Genomic DNA, 23,378 nt, shown 5'->3' with positions numbered 1-23,378 from the left:
CAACTGAGCCCCTTTCCAGCAGATGCATAAGCATTTTATCTACCAAAGGGCTGTACCACCATGTTCTTGACTCCAAATCAGAAACTTACCACCAAGACACTTCTCACTGTGGTCTTGTTGATCTTCACTTTTACTGACCTTTAAAAATCTAACCATTCTCAGAAGAACCAATTCCACAACCTCCATGGTTCAAAGCAGACTTTTACAAGCCAAGTGAATCTGACCACACACCCAGACTTCCCCTTAAAGAGCTTAGCAACAGTTAACATTTACTTTAGTTGTTTCATAATGAACCACTGAGCCTCGTAAGAGCTTGAGCCGAGCAGGTTGAGGAGTTGAGACTCGCTCAAGCCACCAGAGCTGTTTCACGAGGAGTTTATAAATCATTTTCCTAAAGTTCTTCATCTGAACGATGGAATTTGGTCTTTGAAAGTCAACCTACCAACCAACTGTTCATCAGTCCAGGCTTTATTTTCTTAGAATGTTTCAGATAAGAATTTCTTGGGTCATTCAAGTTAAAATTCCAGACTAACAAAAAGAACCTGAATAAAGATCCCATTATTGTCTATTTTCAGTTTAGGTCTTGAGCATTTGGTTCTTTGCTGTGTTCCTTAGTGTTGGTAAGTCCTTCAACTGGGTGTAAGATCATAAAAATTATTATAGGAGTAAACCCACTGTCAGTATCACCCTGCACTGTAGTGGTCTTGATCCATTACTCCATGGCATCAGCCTCAGAAATCTGATGAGAAGCTCTCTCTGAAAGCTTGTCAGACTTTTCCTCAGAATGATGGGTTTTGAAAATGTAGGAGACACCTCAAAAATTCTAAACTTGTTAGATCCTTCCATCCAAAGTGAGACTTTTAAACCCAGAGGTTAAGAGTTCTTTTGCTGTCATACCTTAATTTTTTTTCTTTCAAAGTTTTAGACTCTGGATCTTTGAGAAAACCCGAACCTTCTAAAAACCTGGGACATTGGGCGCTTTTTTAATGCTCTCCTTTGGGGTTTATGGTCAGCGCTGAAGTGTTTCAGGATCTTTATGGACTGGGTTTAGTGTACTTCTTTGAAAAAAAATGTCAGTGAACACAGGTGATCCTTTTAAATCCAATCAAAATACAGAGAAGTATTTAAGTAATTGTTCTGGTGACTTCTGTTGATCACACTGCTGCCCTGTTACAAGATAACTGCCCTCTAGTGGTTACTATCAGGAACTACAACTCTGCATGTACATGATCATTTAAAAAAACTTCAGGCTTTATTTGCAAATACTGACATCAACAGTGAAACTGAGTGGAGCCTATTGCTGCTGACCCAAAGTCTGACTAATTAATGATAATTCTACAAGCTGTAACGGACGTACTCTCTGGTTATTTTATTAGGTACACCTACTACTGTGTGTGTTTAAGTGATGCTCAGCTCAGTCCAAAGAAAATGTCCCCTAGATCATTACACCACCAGCAGCTTGAAGCAGTCTGGCCATTATCTGACATCAACAGGGATCTGCTGCTCACTGGACATTTTCTGTTTTCCACCTGGACAGTGTTTACATTGCAATCTGCCTTTGTGACAGTCATTAGCACCCTCACTAACACACAAAACAACGACTACATAACACACTAAATGTCACAAATCTCTCGCTCTCTCTACCTTTCTCTCCAATTCGCTTGCTCTGTCTCGCTGCCGTCACTCTCAAAACTTTCCCCTCTTCCTAAACAACCAAATCCCACATGTTGCCATTTTTTTTTTACAAAATTGGTTGACAGGGTACATTTTTCCACCAACAGGAAAGAGGTGACTTTTTTTGTCTTTACACTTTTCAGACTGTCCTTAGAAAATGCTTTCTTCTTCTTCTTTCGTTCCTTCTTTCTAGTATATAGAAAAAGGCATCACTTACATATACATATACATATACATATATATACATATACATATACATACATATACATATACATACATATACATACATATACATATACATATACAGTGGGGCAAAAAAGTATTTAGTCAGCCACCGATTGTGCAAGTTCCCCCACTTAAAATGATGACAGAGGTCAGTAATTTGCACCAGAGGTACACTTCAACTGTGAGAGACAGAATGTGAAAAAAAAATCCATGAATTCACATGGTAGGATTTGTAAAGAATTTATTCGTAAATCAGGGTGGAAAATAAGTATTTGGTCAATAACAAAAATACAACTCAATACTTTGTAACATAACCTTTGTTGGCAATAACAGAGGTCAAACGTTTACTATAGGTCTTTACCAGGTTTGCACACACAGTAGCTGGTATTTTGGCCCATTCCTCCATGCAGATCTTCTCAAGAGCAGTGATGTTTTGGGGCTGTCGCCGAGCAACACGGACTTTCAACTCCCGCCACAGATTTTCTATGGGGTTGAGGTCTGGAGACTGGCTAGGCCACTCCAGGACTTTCAAATGCTTCTTACGGAGCCACTCCTTTGTTGCCCGGGCGGTGTGTTTTGGATCATTGTCATGTTGGAAGACCCAGCCTCGTTTCATCTTCAAAGTTCTCACTGATGGAAGGAGGTTTTGGCTCAAAATCTCACGATACTTGGCCCCATTCATTCTGTCCTTAACACGGATCAGTCGTCCTGTCCCCTTGGCAGAAAAACAGCCCCATAGCATGATGTTTCCACCCCCATGCTTCACAGTAGGTATGGTGTTCTTGGGATGCAACTCAGTATTCTTCTTCCTCCAAACACGACGAGTTGAGTTTATACCAAAAAGTTCTACTTTGGTTTCATCTGACCACATGACATTCTCCCAATCCTCTGCTGTATCATCCATGTGCTCTCTGGCAAACTTCAGACGGGCCTGGACATGCACTGGCTTCAGCAGCGGAACACGTCTGGCACTGCGGGATTTGATTCCCTGCCGTTGTAGTGTGTTACTGATGGTGACCTTTGTTACTTTGGTCCCAGCTCTCTGCAGGTCATTCACCAGGTCCCCCCGTGTGGTTCTGGGATCTTTGCTCACCGTTCTCATGATCATTTTGACCCCACGGGATGAGATCTTGCGTGGAGCCCCAGATCGAGGGAGATTATCAGTGGTCTTATATGTCTTCCATTTTCTGATGATTGCTCCCACAGTTGATTTTTTCACACCAAGCTGCTTGCCTATTGTAGATTCACTCTTCCCAGTCTGGTGCAGGTCTACAATTCTTTTCCTGGTGTCCTTCGAAAGCTCTTTGGTCTTGGCCATGGCGGAGTTTGGAGTCTGACTGGTTGAGGCTGTGGACAGGTGTCTTTTATACAGATGATGAGGTCAAACAGGTGCCATTCATACAGGTAACGAGTGGGGGACAGAAAAGCTTCTTACAGAAGACGTTACAGGTCTGTGAGAGCCAGGGATTTTCCTTGTTTGAGGTGACCAAATACTTATTTTCCACCCTGATTTACGAATAAATTCTTTACAAATCCTACCATGTGAATTCATGGATTTTTTTTTCACATTCTGTCTCTCACAGTTGAAGTGTACCTCTGGTGCAAATTACTGACCTCTGTCATCATTTTAAGTGGGGGAACTTGCACAATCGGTGGCTGACTAAATACTTTTTTGCCCCACTGTACATATATACATATACATATATACATATACATATATACATATACATATATACATATACATATATATACACATATATATACACATATATATACATATACATATATACACATATACACATATACACATACATATATATACATATATACATATATACATATACATATATACATATATATATATATATATTTTTTTTTTTTCTTCATAATTCTGGATTTAGTGGCCCATCATGAAAATTTCAAAACTGGTGTACACTTTGAAGTCTGAACTCTCAACACGAGCTGAAATAGAGACAGCGTGGCTGCAGCTTGTTTTTATGTCAGCTTAAATCAGTCATGTGATTTGGAGGTGCGCACACAGAGGGTTAATAACACTCACCTTCATTCCATTTCCAGACTGTAACAACCAAGCACCTGTGTGAAATCTTAAATGCCCATTGTGCTCTGGCACAATCATAGGCATCGGTTGCTACTGAAAACAAGAAATAACACCATGAGCTGAACCTGTTAATGGTGGCGAGGTGTGTGTGTGTGTGTGTCTGTGTGTTAGTCCCCGTATGGAAATTACTCCTCTGCATTTAACCCATTCACCCATTGAAGCAGTAGGCAGCCACCAATGCAGCGCCCGCGGAGCAGTGTGTAGGGACGGTGCCTTACTCAGGGGTATCTCAATGTAGCCGTTCAGTGGAGTCAAACCCCCGCCGGGGCCATTAAAATATTATACCACTAGGTGGCAGCGTTGACCATTTCCACAATTTAAGTGATGCTGAAGAAGTCTGTTCCACTTTGCATGAGTGAAACACTGTAACAAACAAAAACAGCTTTAATTTAGAATATTTTATTAAAATGCTCACTCATTCGATCTATCACAGTAACAAAAGAGTCAGGGTTTTGTGAAATGTGCCGTGGTCAAATATTACAAACAGACGGTGCTACATTAGGCTGCGTGTTAACTGTGAAACATCCCCAGAGTGTTTTACTAACAGCCGTTTACTCACTTTAAATCCATAAAATCAAATACAGATATATTTAAAAAAAAAAAAAAAAAAAGTGCAAATGTAAACAGAACAAAAAAAACAAAAACAAAGTTGAGAGATTTTATACAAAAGTGCAACAAGAACCGTTTCCCCTCATCGGTCAGACAGTTTTAAAGTGTTAATATGCACAAAACTCGTGTAAACATTCAGATATTTTGGTCAAGAGTCACGTTTAAAATCAAATATCGGATCAATTAATATATATATGTATGCACACTTAATAGTTAGATTTGTACACGAATACGTCATTTATTACGTTTATTGTAAAAACTGGAGTAATTGTACCCAAATGCACAGGGACTGATTAAACTTTAGCAGCATCGTGGGCGCTCGTTGCCACAGGGAAAAATCTCCTGATTAGTCAAAATTATTTATTTATTCAAAATAAATGTGATATAAACAAACACACACAGCATCACGAGGCTCATAAAAAAAACAAACTGGCAGCCCTCTTCCGCGGGTTAGTATTACTGGTACCCATCAGCCAGCGGTTTATTGCACAAGAGCAGCAGGGAACAGCGCCCCCTTGGCACAGACCACACTCGTCGATTGTGAAGCAGTCAGTGAATTCAAGGGCTGACGTGCAAACGCAGATTAAGAAAACCCGACTTCCCCGAAGAAATTCTGCATAGACTCTGAGAGATCGGTTCACAAAGACCCTCGGCCGACCGTTCTATGCAGGATCTCAGATTTAAGTCACTTTTTTTGGTCAGAAACCTTTCAGCATCTCCACGGGAAAAAAACCAAAACAAAACTTGAAGCTGAAGTGCAGCGAGTTGCCCCAACCAGCGGGGTGTCGCTGCCACTACTGCGCCGCCGCAAACGCCACGTCCATCAGTAGCAGCCGTCTCGCCAGGTGCTGTCGCGGAGGGCACTGAAGGTGGACAAGCTCTTTGGAGGAGTCAGTAAACTGAGGGAACAGGAGGACAACTAAAGTCAGAGGACAGACAAAGACATGATGTTCCACAACAGCTAAATCTAACAGACATTCGCTGGAGTCACACGTCTCAGGAACCCCACCAGTGCGGTGTGGATGACGAGTAACACTCGGTGCTTTGTAGAGCCTCATTTCAAACTTTTAGTGCGAGTCCAAATGAATCTAATACTATGTGCTCCAGGGAGAGTGCAGCAACATCGGTGTTTGATGAGAGTTGTTGCTTCAAATGAGCAAATTACACAATAATCTTTAGTTTTAAAAAGTAATCCATTATTTTACATATTTACTGACTGTAGTCCAATAAGGTAGGTTTGTGTTACTTCAGATTGCACAAGCAATCTGACACACACACACACCTTTTTAAAGTTTACCTTCGTGCTGGTTGGGCCACCTTGCTGCGGGGGGTGGAGCTTGTGGTACCAACAAAGGAGGCAGGGCGGGGCAGGCTGCTGCGTGCAGTGTTTGAGGTGGTGGGTGTCCCTGCAGGTTTACTAAGCAAAGGGATCCCGCTGTTGGCCCCACCACCCCCACTGCTGTTCAGATTAAGAGACTGGAGACTGATGGAGGTGGGCATGGAGGCGGAGCCCTTGATAGTGGGACTGACGTAGGCGGTGGCCTTCAGAGGTGGCCGTGACAATGAGGTGAAGTTCCCGACACTCTGGACTCTGTTTTGGAGTTGACCTGGAGAGGGGACTGAAGACGAGAGGAGACAAACTGAAGTTAGTAAACTTACTTGGCTGGCGGCGCCTTCAAGGCGAATGAATTTTTGGGTGAGCTGTCCCTTTAATTAGAGAAGAGAAGCAGCGTCTTACTGGAGGACTGCAGTCGAGCCAGTCCGCTGGACGAATCAAAGCTCTGGCTGTTACGAAGCAAAGAAGGGGAAGCACTGGGATTGGCTGGTATGGGCACACTGGGCATGCTGGGAGCTCTGACAAGGTTAGGCATGCTCCTCCGCAGCTTATCTAACACAGACAAAAACAGCCAACAGATTTAAGGCGTCCAGAGCTGCGCCAGGCCAGATTAATAAAGTTATCTGCAGAGTCTGCAAACAGAGAGGCTTCCAAACAAAACACAGAGACAAATAGAAACCTTCAGATGCTGAACTATTTTTAAAGATGCCTCAAAGCAGCCTCTGATCTTCTTTATACTGCTAACAGTTTCCAGCCTCCCACAGTCAGATATACACTCCTAACTTGTAATCCCATCAAACTCTCGGAGTCTCCGCCTCAAAATGGAAACACATGCCAGCCCGAGAGCTTTAAGAGCAGTTGTACAAGAGGATTAGAAAGAGTTTATGAAGCAGGTACAGCGTCAGCAAGGCCAGGACCGGGACACCGTCACAGTGTTAAAGGGGCGAGGTTCACAATTAGAAGAAAAAAAAACAAAACACTCAAATTAATGTTCAGAGATGACGTATGAGGTTAGATATACTGAACCGTGTTATTGACTTACTCTCATATTCGGCTGGAGGCCATGATGAAGTTTTCCCCCCAAAACAACATGTCCAACGTCATACACGTACACAGCAATACACACAAATATCACACGCACAAAACATAAACACAGAGATAATTTATATTAGTACTCTTCAAAGCATTAATAGGTACTGATTCTATCAAAAGATCATCAGTAGTTTTAATCCATGTCTGCTGATGGATGGACATACCTTCTAGTGCCAGATTCTTAAAATCAGGCTTTGGTTCATCCTCATTAAAGGACTACACTCTGAGATTAAAGGTACAGTCAGGCTTTCAGCTTATTTAATAGACAAAAAAAAAAAAAAGAAAAGAAAAAGAGGTGATATACTCATAAATTTGGTGTAGCGCGTGTGTATATATACATATATCTCTATCTATATATAATAATAACAATAATAATAATAATATGTGTGTTTGTGTGTGTGTGTGTGAGTGAGAGAGAGATTTGTACATGTATATTCTCATAGACATTCATTTCTGATATTGTTTTAAGCTAATGTTAGGCTCGAGTGTCCTTAAAAGTCACTTACAATTTGATTACATTCTCACATCGTATTAGAGTTTATTTTAAGTGTCTGAGTGTCTCTCAGGGAGCAGAAGACCAGAAGAATGAGCTGAAAGGGAATCTGTTCCTTGATAATTCCGCACAACAGCCTTGTTTCTTTATTTAGATCAACTTTTCCCCCTTCCCTCACCTGATCCTGGTCTGAAGCACTGCTGCTCGGCTGCGCAGGTGCTGCCCACTCCCAGCCCCAGCCCAAGACCCTGAGACTGGGCTTGGAGCGCAGGTTGAACGGCGAACCCAGCGGAAGGGTACGGGGGGGTGGAGGGGGTGGAAGGAGGGGTGCACAGGGAACTGGTGCTTCTTCGCCAGTCTCGGATGCTGGAGAAAGTGTGGGAGTGGGGCAGGCGGGTGAGGCGTGGCTGTGGCGGTGGCAGGAGACCGTAGTCTTCGTCGTCCTCCTCGTCTTCCTCCTCCAGGTCGGGACCGGCGCTGAGCTGGCTGAGCTGGAAGGTCAAGCTCTGGCTGCGGCGGTTGGCCAGGACGGATGAGGTGCTGGCGAGGTCCTGCCTTAGACCTGGGGGAGCGAGATATGAGGACCAGCGTGCAAAACACCCACCACACACACACACACACACACACACACACAGAGTCATCACCTCCTGGGGTTAATGAAGCTGAAGTAGCGATGGGCTCTGAGATCTAGTGCCATATGTTAAATTATTAGGGGGGGGGGGAACAGTAGGGACAGACAGACGGACAGCAGGAGAAGTGAGTTGGCTCAAATGACACAGATAGCCATAAAAAAGTGACCGAACAGCCAGAATGATTTCCGCTGTCCTGAAATCATTTCAGAAACATCTCTCGCTGTATAAAGATTCAGGTTTATAGTGCATTTTAAGCAAACAACTAACCAACAGTCTACAACTCAAATCAAAAATCAGGAAGTGCAGTCAGGGTGCAGACAGAGGTCCTGCTACTTACTCTCCTCCTGCAGCCGGGCCATAACCTGGACATCAGTGAGGTCCTGCAGCTTGTATCCCAGAGCAATGGAGTCATCCTCTGCCTCAGATGCTCCCAGGTCGCTGTCCATGGACGATTGCGGGCTGAGGGTGGAGCGCCGCAGGCTGCGACCTTCAAGTAAAAACAAGACCCAAGAAGTCAGACTTTCCTCTCCTATGTCTCACTTCACACTGCACAGTTAAACAAATGAGGCAGGACTGCTCCGATGAGAGAAGTACCCTTCACTTTTCAGAGTGTCCTCCACATAAAGATGAGGGGTCCGGACTAATGGAGGGCGATGCTCGGCTCGCAGAATTAGAGCCCATTAGGCAGCAGTGAGGCAGAAATATTAAGCCCGAGGTTACAAAAACCTCTTCACAGTTAACGATCTGCCTGATATCTGCTCCCTGCGACTGCTCTCTAAAGTAATCCCTTCCATCAGTGCCATTATTCTAATTACTTTAGTCTTATTTGACTCACACAGGCCAGGATTTCTGCACCTTTACGAGCTTCTTTAACTCCGGCCGTCTCTGAATCTTTGAAATTATCTCCTAACAATCAAGAAAGGAACATTAAAAATGTCTGTGGGTTGTGCTGAGTGACACAGGTTACAACAAGTTAGACAAGTGAGACTTTTGAGATCAGCACAAATGATTTCCTTCACTTCCACTTTGGGCACAAGCTCAGGTAGGTCAACGGTCAGCTTCTTCAGGTAAAACAAATCCCATAATAGGTTTTTTTTCCCCTCCGTCAGGTCGATGAGTTTGTCATATTTTCTTGTGTGAAGTAATTTGTAACATGCCTTCAGGGAAGCACTCTATAAATAAAGCCTCATTAAAACTATCGCAGTGAAGTTTTAGAATATTGTTGCTGTGCAGTTTAGATCAGAGGTGCTTTTAATAAAAGGCCGGTATTAAGTGGTTGTTCCTTCAGTGGGTAGAGAACACACCAAACGGGCTGCGCCACCTACAGGAGCTGCTCGGTTATAGAAATGAGGCCATGAAGCTCCTGTCACACAGCTTTAGTGCTGATGTTAATGCCAGAGGAGGTTTGGAGCTCCGCGGTTACAAGTCAGCAATCAGTTCCCCGATCTGCAACTTTATGTGGTTCTGCTGTGGTTTCTAAATGCTTCCTCTTAGCAATACCAAAACTTACAGCTGATGGTGGAATTTCTCCATGAAACTGTACAATGAGGAGAACACACCTGTTGAGAATAAGACACATTTCTGTTCTAAGGCCTTTAAAATTATTTTTCAGACTCATCTACTCTTAAACAGTCGTTCACACAATTTCGTAGGAGGAATTTTTTGGCATTCATTTTTTGAATCAATCTTGATTTTTGAGACTTTTCACATGCGAATAAACAGATATGACCAATCGGATCACTGCATTTGTGGTCGTAGCTCTAAAACGTGCACCAGTACCGACTACACAATGAGATGGAAACAGCAGATGTTGCTCCGGGGTTAATCGGCTCTCTCAAATTGTTTCCCCAACATCTAGACCCAACTCTCCCAACAACAGTTCAAACTGCCCCACTGACATCCTGAAATAAGTACTAAAGCAGCTGTGATACAGCTCCTGGATCAAACCATTACCACTCAGTTTCTTCCGTTTCTTGTTTAGAAACATCAGGACCAGCTCATCGTCACTTCACCATGACTCTATTGTTTTTTGCATAAATGCAGAGCTTTTGGTGCATTTAAACGTTATGAGACACTTGCATATGAAAAATTGGGAATTTCGCATCATTTTTCTAAATGCTTTCAGAGTGTAAAAGCCTTTACACATTCTTGGAGCTGTTTTAGATTTATAGTGTACATATTATGTATTAATACAATCTGTGCTGCTCTCTTACACATCAGTCTTTTCATTTCCCTCATTTTCACTGTTGTATATGTAAAACTGCTGCAGTCTCACAATATAAGGTTCTCACTACGCAACTGTGGCACTTTATCCATCTTGTTTATTTGTTGTTGACTATTTTTATTCCTTATCCTGCTGCTGTAATAATAATAATTTCCCTTGTGGGACCAACCAAGCATCTAACTATCACATTTAGTGCTTCAGCTGCCATAGTGTGTTTAACCTTTTCATATTTTTCCAGTATTGTAGCTTTAACCAAGCATGTTTCATCGGTAAGATGCTGCCAATCGTGCCTCTTTCTTGAAAGCGTGCTTATAGATAAATGAACAATCCCTGGGTTGACTGAGCCCAGCACAGAGCCCATTTGACAGCCCCGAACACATTGGTGGCACAGAGGAGGGCAGGGAGGTTCCTGTTTAGGAGAGCACATGAAAAAGGCTCATTAAAGCCAATGTCATGGAAATAAGCTTTGGGCAAACACCCACCACCACTACTTAGCCCCCCCAGCAGTTATTTCTGAGCTACATTGCTCAGGATGTGAGCTCGCTCCCTTCAGGGCTGAGCAGTTTTATTCCCTGCAGCTTCGCCCTCTCCTGTGTCTGGAACGCCGTTTTTTCCATTGCTAATAATGCACTTAAATCCACTTTGCCTTCAAACAGGATTCACGTGCAGCAGTGAAATGTAGTCGTATAACGAGCAACAAGCAGGGCAGAGGAAAAAAAAGAAAAAAGGCTGCGATGAAAATATATTCTTCAATTTCAACTTCCTACAGGAGGGAATGTTTGGAATAATGTATAAAAAGCTTGAGCATGACCCAGTTTTTCCCTCCCCTGGCACATTCGTATTCTGGTTACAATACGTATTAAATTTTTAATGTTTGTAAGGAATCAACATGTTCTTTTAAGAAGAGCAGCAAAGGCAGGCTTACTTCGGGTGAGCGGGTGAGGGAGGAAGGTGGGAGTCCTCTCAGCTACAGGGGAGAGCTCCTTCCCGATGGGACTGAGAGTCCGATGGAGGACAGGGTGGAGCGGGGAGGAAAGGGAAGGAACTGATGCACAGAGGGAGGGGAAGTAAGTTTTGGGAGAAAAAGATGTGACAGACAGCTGATTCATGAGTGAAAGTTGTGTGAGTGATATTCAAATCTGGACAGTACTCGAGGAAATTTAAGTCCCAGGCCAGCTGATTATGATGCTTTGAAAAAAGATAAAACATTGGTACCATGTCTTTCAGACGGCTGAGGAGTGGAGCAGGGCTTGGTTGGAGGGGAAGCACTGATGGGGGACACTCCGGCGACTCGACTCAGAGGAGGACCGGGAGAGGAGGAAGGAGAGGGGCTGGACAGGGAGCTACGCCACCTGGAGACTGAAGGAGGGAGAAAACAAGCACAGAGTTAGCATATGTTTAATACAAACTGTTACGTTTCCCTGTCAGACATGACACACCAACTAAAAGCTGTGGGTGGATAAAGAAACAAAAGAAAGTCGTCGTCGTCGATTTCTGCTCTTTTCAGCATAATTATTGGAATTTGTGAATATTCAGGAGTGCACAACAAAGCAAGTGCGCTTATCTAGAAGTCTAAGGGGAAAGTGGCCCAACTGCTCACTTTATTTACTTAGTAAATTTCAATTTATAGTCTTAAACATTGGTTTCAAGTCTAATTTAATACAAGATCAGGTTTATTTTATAAATGTTAGTCCAATATAGAGAAATTAATGATAAAAAGCAGGGTATTTAGTAGTGGATACTCTGGTAATAATGACTTAAGGAGTGACTACCTCTTGATAAACAAGCCACCTCCATGTGAGTACATCGACTCATCTAACAAAAACTACCCCCCCAAAAAAGAAAAAAAAAGATATTTTTATATATTTTTATTTATCATACTTTTATATACAAACTATAGTTTCACATTAAGTGTGCATTATCCCGAAGGGTGAAGTAGTTTTTAGTACATGCACCAATCATGCATGCACCAATCGTCCACTGGGCCACCAAACTGACCCAGTGGACGGCTTTAGAAAATGTGACACTTGGAAAGTAGAAGGATACTTGCACAAAATATTGTACTTGTCAAAAGTACAATATGTCAAAAGACTTCACCTAAGGAATGGCATACCACACCAAAGTAGGTAGAAATGTAGGCGTTCTTGATCATTAGTATTCCAACACCCAACTTTGGAGACAAAGTTAGAGAGGCAAGGCTGAAATTTATTGGACAAAGGGTATTAAATATGGAAGAAGGGAAAGAGTTTTCATACTATGAGGGAAACAACTGGCAGGTAGACATGTTTATCGATGCTGTAACTTCATTGGTCCAGCGCACATAAAATCAAATTGGGCTGGATGGTGCCCACAATGTAAAATTAGTCTGACACCACTGATCAGTGGGAGTTACTGAGCTGACACACCCATTTATTTAAATAAAACATTCCCATATTACATGACTGATGGGTAGATCAAACATGTTGCTAGACTGTTCATGGACCATGTAGCAAAGGCCAATACTGAGAATATGCAGCAGCTTGTTAGAATTAATACACATTAACATTTGATTTCACTCACTTCCGTCGATAGTTCATATTTTGGTTCTGTCTCTATATAAAAGTGAAGTTCCAACATACAGCTCCAACTGCCCAATAATATTTTAGTAATAATCTTTTGGAGAATCTCTTTGACTAATTTCAGATAAACACATTTGCTTTTATTTGCAGTGCAAATTTTGCATCAATCTCCCATCTCCCTTTGAGCCTGAGATCTGTGGACTCAGTGGTCGCTTTTAAAAAACAAGTCTTTTTAAACTTGCTTTTTGTTGATTTTTATTTTTAGGTTTTAGCTTCTGTGAAGCACTTTGTGATTTTTATCTTGAAAGGTGCTATATAAATAAAGTTTTACTTATCAATCTTGTATAAAATGAAAAAGATTTCCTAACATACAAAAACATTTTTATTTTGAACAGATCATATTTCATTAATATAGGGATATACACATCCGTTATTTGGAACAGATATCCTGAACTTTTCGGCCAATAAGTGCCGATTTAATCATTTTTGCCAGTGTTAGCTGCCGTTAGCCTCTTTTAGCCGGCGTTAACCTCCGTTAGCGAAACCTTGAGGGTAGCTCTAGCATTGTTAGACTTCTGACCATCTGTCAGACTATGATGTGAGAATGAAGTCACACTCTTTGTCAGATAAAAAGTTTTCAGGTCACTTGACCTTATCATTAGCTGGTGACTCTTTGAGTCACTTTTTCACTGCTTTTGCAAATACGGAACCCTTCTCAGATGACAGTACTTTATCATATCTCAACTCTGAAGCTGCAGAAATGAATTAAAATTTGTCTATGACTTCTCTTCTCGTATGTGGCCGGTCTCTAGCTAAATACATAAAACAAGACTGAACAGTGTGTTCAAGGTGGCGGGCCAATATGACAAACCACAAACCTGCACCTACGTATTTTTAACAGATTAATTCTAAGTTTGAGAACACAGTTTGTCAGAATACATAATTATGCACTTATAAATATATATTTATGAGCATAATAATATTGTTTTTCTGTTAAAAACGACTGACTAACATTTAAGCTCAGAGTCGGGTAGACGTAGAAACTAGAAGGACATCACTGAGAAGCTTTTATTTCACTTACAGTAACGACTTGTTGCCAACTCGATTAATGTCCTTTTACTCCACCTGTGCCTCGATAGCTCTACATCAATGAGTGCAGGAGTGGGAATAAAGGACAAACTAGAGTGTAAATGAGCCACAGTCCTCATTTCCTCACAATGAATTGGTACTTCACACCAGCAAGCATCCAAAATGAAACATGTTAACATTTTTGGGTGTAATGTCTCTTTAAATGTGAATATTCTATGGGACTTAAAAAAAAGAAAAAAAAAAATCACCATCAGTTCGACTCTTTTGTTCTTTACAGCTCAAAATCAGAGATAAAAAGACAATAACCACACAAAGCCAGACATCACAGACGTCTTTGTGCATGAGGGCAGCGCCGTGCAGCCGCTACCTCACCAGCGGTGTCTGTCACCGACTGCTCTATTCAGCAGCTCAGCGCCGAGGACAAAGCAGGATTCAACACAACAGAGACGCTCACACAATGCAGCTGTACCTGGTGCTGTGCGCCTCTCACACAAATGGCTGCTACTATTCATAGAAAGAAGAAACATGACAGCTTTGACACACACACACACACATACACTTTTGGAATCAGAGGTGAATAAAAGAAAATACTGCTTGTGTTATTTAAAAGGTGTGCGAGTGAAGCTGGTGTCCGCACAGAGATGCGAGGGAAATCTTTCTCTCCTTTACCTGTCAATGTGAATATAAAAGCATTTAGCTGCGAACCTTTCATGTAAACCGTTGCTATGGCAACAGCTCTTCATTTCATCACGGCAAACCTCGGGCGGGGGAGAGAGAGCTGGTGGGCCGAGTTGGTGGGAGGATTCCTCTGCAGAGGATGGTTAGTGTGTCGAGTGGAGGTTTAACCGCCTCTGATGCAACAAGGTGCACAGCCGAGGCAACTTCAGAGGATGTAGCCGAGTCAGGGAGTCGAACTCTGTGACCCAAATACTGAGACTGCAACGGGAGGCTAGTTTAAAGCACATGGAAGGTTAGCATGTGATCAGCAATGCAGAGGTGACACTCCAGCACAGTGATCACAGCAGCTGCAATATTCCTTAAGATTTGTTTGTCAGCACTCGCACTCAGCCCATCTAAAACAAGCCTGAGTTACCGTTGAAATGTGTCTAACTGGCAACATGGCTCTCAGGAAGTAACTTGCTACAAGCCAAGTGTGGCCGAAAAGATATGCTGTAATGAAATTCACAAGTATCGAGTTCTGGCTGCCACACCAAGACTTGAACAGAGTAGCTTTGCATGAGTCACAGTTCAAAATAATCCTCATTTTATCTGATTCTAGGCCTTCAGATCATCCTCTCTGAAACAAGACAAGAGGTTAGCTCTTCCTCACACAAGCAAAAAGCAGGTGGCTTCTGTGCCTGAGATGACCAATTCATGATATTTCCTACTGATGTCATCATAAAGATGAGGAAAATGAAGAAAATCTAACAGAGGGAGGGGCTATTTGATCTTCTTGATTAATCCACAATTTGTTCTGTTAGATGCTCACAATAACCTCAAGTTCAAAGTGACATCTGCTTGCCGACTGTTTGTATTCCTGTATCAAAGCCACGCTGCCGAGCACCATGTTATTTTGCAGTTAAATTGTCATCCTGCAGCAACTACGTCACTATTTGTGGAGGACTTCCTGTTTCAGATTTGTGAGTTGGGCTGGTCTCTGAATTCAAGTCGTGAATGTGAATTTCCGTGCATGCAGATTTGTAATTTTTGCCAGTTTAGCGCAATTAATCACTGTATAGCAACAATGAGGTCAGGTTGTCATGCAGTTCCCAACCCTTATCAACCTCTTGTTGTTGTTTTATGGCCGTCTTGACACGCCAACGTTGCTTTGAAGACGGCAGCTGACTACGAGTGGTTTCAGACATGGTCCCCGTCTTCAAAATGACCATTTCAAAAGGCAACACAATCGCAAGTTCAATGCACACAGTAGCAACAACTTTGTCTCCAATGACCGGTTTCCTTTGTGTGACTGTAGCATCAGGATATGTCAGACTCTGAATGTGAAGTCGTAGCTTACTTGATTGTGCGTTATAGTCATATCAAACATGGCCACCTAGAGACTGGCACCATAAATTCAGCAGGAAAAGTGCTTAGCAAGAGATGAACTGACTGACATCCAGACAGCTGGACCCCCTTTTGCAACCATGTGTGGATCCTGGCTGGTCACTAGAAAGAAAACAGATTCAAGGCACTTTTCAATAGCTCCAAACATGAGCACCAATTATTTGCCTTGGCAAACCTGAACTTTGACTTAATGATGGCATGATACCATTAGAGACTTGCTGAAACTGTATAAGGAGGCGGGGGATGCTTTTGCACAAAGGACAGGCATACATGCAGGCTTTAAATCTTGCCTCCTTTCTTTATTAATTGATTTAATCAAAAACATTACTGTCACAGTGAATTTTTGGATTGCGTTGGTGAATCTCCACTCTGTGCATCTAACAAGATTAAATTCAATGTTGCTCTTTCTGCAAGCTTTGCGGTTACAGTGTGAAGATTAGCCTTTCTACACCAACAGCCGGCCCTTGATGGAAGCAAAATTGCAGTGTAAGTGAAGTATTTCTTTGACTTTAACACTGCACATAATTACTTGATTCCTAAGTATGTGGAGGCTGAGCGGGATCGTATGGAGACGAGCGCGCCCACGCAGGTGAGTGGAGCTCCATCTCGCCTCATTAAAGGCTGCGGGCGTTAAGCTGCCTGTTCAGCTGAGGCCGTGGGAGCTGTCGCCTCCACTCACACTTCACAAGCAGCCCCATCTTACACACACACACACACGCACACACGCACGCGCACACACACACACCAAACTACAAAGAGACCCATTGATTTGATGAGGACTCCGATAAGCACACGGACATCAGGACTGATGATCCTGATCTGCTTTTTCCAGGTCACCTGTCGATAAACTCCAAACAAAAAAAAAAAAATCCATTTTTACAGACCCATGAGGTAACCATGACAACACTAAGCCAAGCGGCGGCCTCACCACTGCCAATCGATCCACTGGTCTGCTCCTTGCTTTAACCTGCTGGTATATTTAGACCAACTTCCGGTTTTACTTGCTCAGATCTTTTCCGGTTGCTCAGTATCGCTAAGCGACGGCTGTAATTATGACAGACACGCAGGTCAGCTGACCTGGGCCTGATCTGCCTAAGAAGTGCCGACGGACTGCTGAGCCCTGCAGTGCACGGATGAAGGTGAGCCGACCTCAGACTGATCACCGTTACCACAGAGTACTTAGGAAGCATTACTGAGGTGACTGCTTATCTTACTGGCTTTAAAAAGTGGATCATTTAAAAAGAGCGCTAGTGACTGTGCTGCCAGCTGTTCCCATTCATCTCCAGACCTGCTGAGATTTTACCTCTCACAGAAAATGTCTCCTGCTTCTTAAGCTGATTAAACAAATGCAGTGTCACGTTACACTTGTGCTCTAGCACACTACTGCTGCGTCTTTGCATATCAGTCCAAACACCTCCCGTCTGACCATCACAGGTTTATCTGAACAAGTTTGAGGGGTGAGATACATTTTTTTAAACAGGATTTAGGTAAAAATGTCATGCCCCTGCCTTCATCAGCTTTCATATTGGTAAAAAAGGGATCACCATGATAAATTCTGGAAAACACTTTGGTGCACCAACCATCGTTTCTTTATATATTGCTTACAAAGAGCCAGACAAAGAGTCATTTTCTAAAGAGTCACCAGTTCTAGAGGTTTTCTAAAGTGTTTCTTTGGACAATGGCTGCTTTTTCACTCATTTTCAGTGCAGTCCTTCAGACAACAACATTTCTTTTCTTGAATCTATGAAAAATATCTGGAACTTCAGTGGATCGTTTGTTCACTGACGTCTCATCAGAAATGGTCTCAAACATCTCATGCATTCCTATTTTATTGTACTTTTATCTTAGAGTACTTTATTTTTCTATTGTCCCTTATTTTTGTGTTCACTGTAAAGCACTTTTGTCACCTAAAGTTGTTTAGTATTTGCTATACAAATAAAGTTGAAATTGCGTTGTCCAAACTCTGTTTCTGCATGTTTCAATAAATCACTGTACCCATTTCTTATTTTACTAGCAAGATAAACAAATGAGTGGTAGCTCTTTTCTTGCTAATGGCTCCTCCACAAAATGGCACAGAGAAAATAGCTACACAAATATCAACAACTTTTGTGTGGCCATTAGTTTGACTTTAATGCATACAATGTTGGACTGAGCAAACTGTTCGGTCCACAAACAGTAAACCACCACTGAGAACACAACTTCTCATACACGATCCAAGACATGAAGATCAACAACAAACAAACAAGCTGCTCAAGCTGAGCAAGTTGAGAAGCCACACAAGCAGCTGTCAATCTTGATTTTCAACAGGTAACAAAAGCAGAGATGAACAAGCTCGTATTTTCTGCCTGTACTTGTTCATACGGCACAATCACCAAAACAGAGTGTGACGTTTTTCCTTCTCCTCCACCCCACGCAGTTTGCTGGCAGCTTTGTGGTAATTTCAAACAGGCAACTAAAACAAAGACCTTCTGTATGCATTTCATTTTAAAGAGATATTGGAGCAGACGAAGTTTGGCGTCATATTGTCAGAGCAATCGCACAGGTGACGTTTTGACACAAAAGGAACGTAATTAATGACCTTCTAAATACAATAACACAAACTTTCTTGTAACACAACACCGCTCAATACAAACTCAGAAAGTGGCCACAAGAACAGTTTTAGCTGGAAAAGCTAAAAATTAACATTGTTATATAATACCAACAACAACAACAAATTAATAAAAATAAATTGAGTGCAATTACACTTTTCTTATGCTGACATGCCGAGGCCACAGCTGCCCACAGATGTGCTGACGTATCTAAAGTAAAGAGAGTCTTTACTTATTCATTACTGAATGAATTATTACACATTGCTCAAGTAAATGAGAAGCTGGGCTGTTTTTTTTTTAAGGGGGGGCTTTTCTATTAATTTCTACCTCTGCATTTGTATTCTTAGTACAGCTTTGCATGATTCACAGTATCAAAATAATCCTCTTATCTCATTATGTCCTTAAAGCGAGCTTTCTTCTGATTGGATGGTTCTCACAAACAGAAGCTTTTGACAGTGAGTGGGTGGGGCTTGTACCTGCTCTCTCACATCAGTGCCAACAGACTCAAGCTGTCACTGACTGAGCATTCAGAGCAGTCTGAAGTCTGAGCTTTTGGTTTTGATGACAACTCTTTAAAAGTCAAGCTTTGCAGCTTTTCTGTATTTTAAAGATGAATTGAAGCTTTTAAAGTTTTATCATACTGGTGTAAAAAAATAAATGATTTAAATGTGTCTGCGTGTCATTTTGAAACTCACGCTCAAACGCTGATACAGTTTTAAGGAATTCATCTACACTGAACAAAAACCAGTGTTGACGAATTAATCTGCTGAACCCAGTGACTCATCTCATCAGTAATACACTATACTGCCAAAAGCATTCACTCATCCATACAAACTATTGAATTCAAGTGTTCCAATCACTTTAGTGGTCACAGGTGTATAAAAATCAAGCAGCTAGCCATACAGACTGCTTGTACAAGCAAGCTCCATAAAGACACAGAGGAGAGAATTTGGTGTAGAAGAACTTGACTGGCCTGCACAGAGTCCTGACCTCAACCCGACAGAACACCTTTGGGATTAATTCGATTGCAGACTGTGAACCAGGCCTTCATCCGACTGTACTTCTGGAAGAATGTTCAAAAATTCCCATAAACACTCCTGAACCTGAGTTGAAGCTGTCGTGTCTGCAAAGGGCCGACATCATATCAAACCCTAAGAATGGGAGGTCACTTAGGTTCAGATGTGTGTGAAGGCAGATGAGTGAATACTTTTTGCAGTGTAGTGTATTTGTGCTCACACATTTCTTTCTAACAAGCCAGCAGCTGTGCTGTGTGCAAGATCTGTACGAACTAACACCAACACTTCCTCCTGGCCAGCATTTGTGTTGTGAGAGACAGTAGGGGCGTGCGAGGTAGCAAGCGCTCTTGTTTTTGGCAAGACACTAAAAGCTGTGTACATCAGTTTTAAAATAGCCCGGAGGCGAGCGGCACCCTGCAAACTAATCCGCTGCCTCAGCCTTTGGTTTTAGCGTGCACTAAACAACAGAACTGCGACTTCAAGCTCTGAAATGCTCCCAACATAAAGATGCATTTTATTAAGAGAAACCGTCTTGAGAAACACCCACAGGCTGAACTCCAAGTTAATGAGGAAGAAACTCCCACTCTTCACTCATCTACTCAGAGAAATATCAGACTTGATCGTCTTTCTTGCAGCAGTAGCTACAGCAGTGCTCCCAGCAGCAACTTAATTGTGTGGCTCGTGTCTTTTGCACCATTGACCTGCACAGCCAGGTGTGTGCAATCCAACCTCCTGGTTGGATTGCACACACCTGAGGGGGGGGGGGGCAGTCAGAGGCGCCTCTACACACAGACACACAAATTACAAACAAACCAGTTGACTCGCACCTTGCTCTAGCCGGAGGGACAACGACCTTCTGGCGGCCTCCACCTCCGATTTGGGGCTGTCCAGAGCCTGCCGGCACCACTGCAGCGGTGTGAGGGCGTCGCTCGTGGTCTCCGACCTGCTGTCCTTTGATGACACATATAACCTGGAAAGAGAAGCAAAAGTGAACTAGACTTCTACACCTTCTATGAGCTCTGATAGGAGACTCTGGCCAATCCCAGATCTTTTCAAACATGATCAGGGGAGCAGTTTAAGAGACTACAAAGAGCTGGACAGTGTGTACACTGTGGTGGGGACAAATCTGGGAGACAAGGTCAACAAAAACTTACTCTGTAGTAAGGTGCTTGAATGCTCATTCATTCTGAAAGCCAACTGGAGCTTTACTTATTTAGCCTATAAACCAAGTAGTCCATCCTAATGTTTCAGGGTGTAGAGATGATGTTACTGCCCAACAAACAGTTCAAAACCAAAGAATGCGTTTGTGTAACTCTGAGAAAAGCGGTAAAAGCTCACATTTGAGATGGCAAAACAAGAAAACACAAATTACTGCCATTGTTTTGCCCAAGTTTGTGCTTGAAAGACATCTAAAACCGGTACTTAACAATGCCCAACTGAGCATTTCCTCCTTTTCTGTCATAAGAAGCTGTGGTCAGGCGTTTACATACACAGGCCTGTTAACTTGTTGTTATCCATCATGATCAATTACACCTGGTAGTTTCTCTTTGTCTATATATTAAAATATATAGACAAATATTACTCTTAATGCCATCTTCCTCTTTTAAAACTTCTCCTGTTTCAGGTCAACATCCTCCTCACTACATATCTAGCCTTAATGACGTGGCTATTCTTTTAACTCAACTCTTAGCTGTTGAATACAGATAACCAACTCAATCTGGATAATTCAGTGCTGTGACATACATATATAATCTCTCAGCACACAGTCCATGACAGATCGCACTCCAGACTCCATCGTTCCTTTTGCGCCACCAACTCGTTTCCTGTCAGAGAAATCTGTCTCCCACTCAGTTTGAAGGTGGTGTCAAGCCTTTTTAGAAGCAAGGAAGAGGCTCAAACAGAGTGGATCAGATTATTCTGACAGCCCGGATGCTGCTGCTCTGTGGGCAACATGGAAGAAGCTGAATTATAGATTAAAACCCCGGCTGACATCAGGTGAGAGTGTGACCTGAAGGGGACTGAGTGCACACCCACACATGTCTGTCTGTCTGTGTGTCTGTCTGTGTGTCTCTCTCTCTCTGCAGTATGAATCCGGCAAATAAAAGGATGTGCCGCAGCCTTCAAACATGGGTTTGATCTCCTGAGGTTCTAATAAATCACTCATCATATACATGTAGGATTTTTTTTTCCATTAAAAGAGTTTTTAAAGTAAGTATATCAAATGTTGGCAAATGAACAAACAACAGTGGTGTTTAAGGTAGTAAAGTACAACATTTTTCAGGTAATTAATAAAGGCGGGTGGATCGATACGACTATTGATAATACAGATACCAATGCTGGTATTGCTATTGGACCGATACTAGTGCAACAGGATCGATTCCTTCAGTATTTAGCCCGCTGAATTGTGTTAAAAATATACATATATATTTTTAAGTATATATATAAAAAAATATACATACGTATACACGTATGTATACACGTATGTATACACGTATGTATATATATGTATACGTATATATACACACACGTGTATACACGTACATATATATGTATACTTATATACATATATATGTACGTATACACGTACACTGCTACAAGTGAAAAAATGACCACTTGTATTAGTTAAATGCAGCCATGGGTCACTTCCTGTTTATGAGTTTGCACAACACCTCACAAGCTGTGACAAAAATCAGCAAAAAATTTCACTTCCTTAATTTGATTTGGTCCTCTCTGCAGCCACTCCACAGCAAAACACAAGAAGTGTTTCCCTGAAGCTTTATAGGCAAGTGGCAGCACATAAGTAGGGCCTGATTAACTTCAAGGTGTGTGTGGCTTTGTTGGGGCACTGCAGAGGGCTGGAGCAGCTGAAAACAAAGCTTTAAAATCCCACATTTCAGTTAGAAATCACAGACAACATAACTGAGCAACACATGGTTGGAAATGTTAAAAAGAAGCAGGGTGCAGTTACCAGGTTTCATCAGACTCCTCTGAGCAGCTCAGGGAATTCAAATCCAGAAGCTCCAGCTCGTCCAGAACCGACGGCTCGGATGCATCCTCCTCCTCGTCGTCGTCCTCCTCCCTCGCAGCAGCAGCCGCTCCATCCCTGCCGCTGTGCGGGTGGAAATAGTCGAAAGGCTCCTCGGGGGCAGAGAACGAGCCCAAGGACGAGTGGCACAGCAGGGTGGGCAGCGGGCTGGGGAGGCAGTATCCGCCGGCGCCGGCTCGGGTGCGCAGCTGCTCGTTCTGCCGCTCCAGTTTGCGCACCAGCTCCTGCAGCTTCTTCACCTCAAGCTCGGCGTTCAGGGTGTTGCTGTTGCAGTCCACCTCCGTCATGATCGCGGGGTTCAGCACGGCCGCCTCCATTGGAGCAAAGAAAAGCACACAAAAAGACCACAATACCAGCCGCCTTCACCTCTACCTCCACCTTAAACCACAAATGGAGGACAGGTAGGGGCAAGCTGCTGCTGCTGCGCCCTCAGACTGCTTTCTGTATTCGGCAGCGGTAGTAATCTGTCTAGTACGCCTGTCTGGACGCTCACCCAATGGGAGACTATATAACTCCCCCCCTCCCTCCGACACATTTACACACGTACCCCTCCCTCTGTTCCTCTCCCGGCACTGATTACAGGTAGAGGGTGCACCTGTCAGTCTAAAATGTG

General features: G+C 42.7%; 1 protein-coding gene across 2 annotated transcripts; it reads right to left on the bottom strand.

Annotated features, from left to right (window-relative positions):
* Positions 1-5,316: 5,316 nt before the first annotated feature.
* Positions 5,317-23,320, bottom strand: LOC102798440 (SLAIN motif-containing protein 1-like). Of its 2 annotated transcripts, XM_087836594.1 has the most exons (10): positions 22,688-23,320; positions 20,547-20,689; positions 11,620-11,763; positions 11,330-11,449; positions 8,518-8,667; positions 7,727-8,110; positions 7,006-7,017; positions 6,366-6,515; positions 5,925-6,246; positions 5,317-5,526 (listed from the first exon to the last, which is right to left on the bottom strand). In XM_087836594.1, the coding sequence occupies exons 1-10, from the start codon at positions 23,080-23,082 to the stop codon at positions 5,451-5,453; spliced, it is 1,896 nt and encodes a 631-aa protein (XP_087692720.1). In that variant the 5' UTR covers positions 23,083-23,320; the 3' UTR covers positions 5,317-5,450. The 2 variants fall into 2 exon arrangements, with proteins under 2 accessions (XP_087692720.1, XP_087692721.1); XM_087836595.1 differs by lacking the exon at positions 7,006-7,017.
* Positions 23,321-23,378: the final 58 nt, after the last annotated feature.

The sequence above is a fragment of the Neolamprologus brichardi genome, chromosome 23, assembly GCF_056152115.1.
Source record: "Neolamprologus brichardi isolate AB-2024 chromosome 23, ASM5615211v1, whole genome shotgun sequence".
In the NCBI taxonomy this organism is placed as follows: Eukaryota; Metazoa; Chordata; class Actinopteri; order Cichliformes; family Cichlidae; genus Neolamprologus; species Neolamprologus brichardi.
This window is presented reverse-complemented; position numbering and strand designations above follow the sequence as displayed.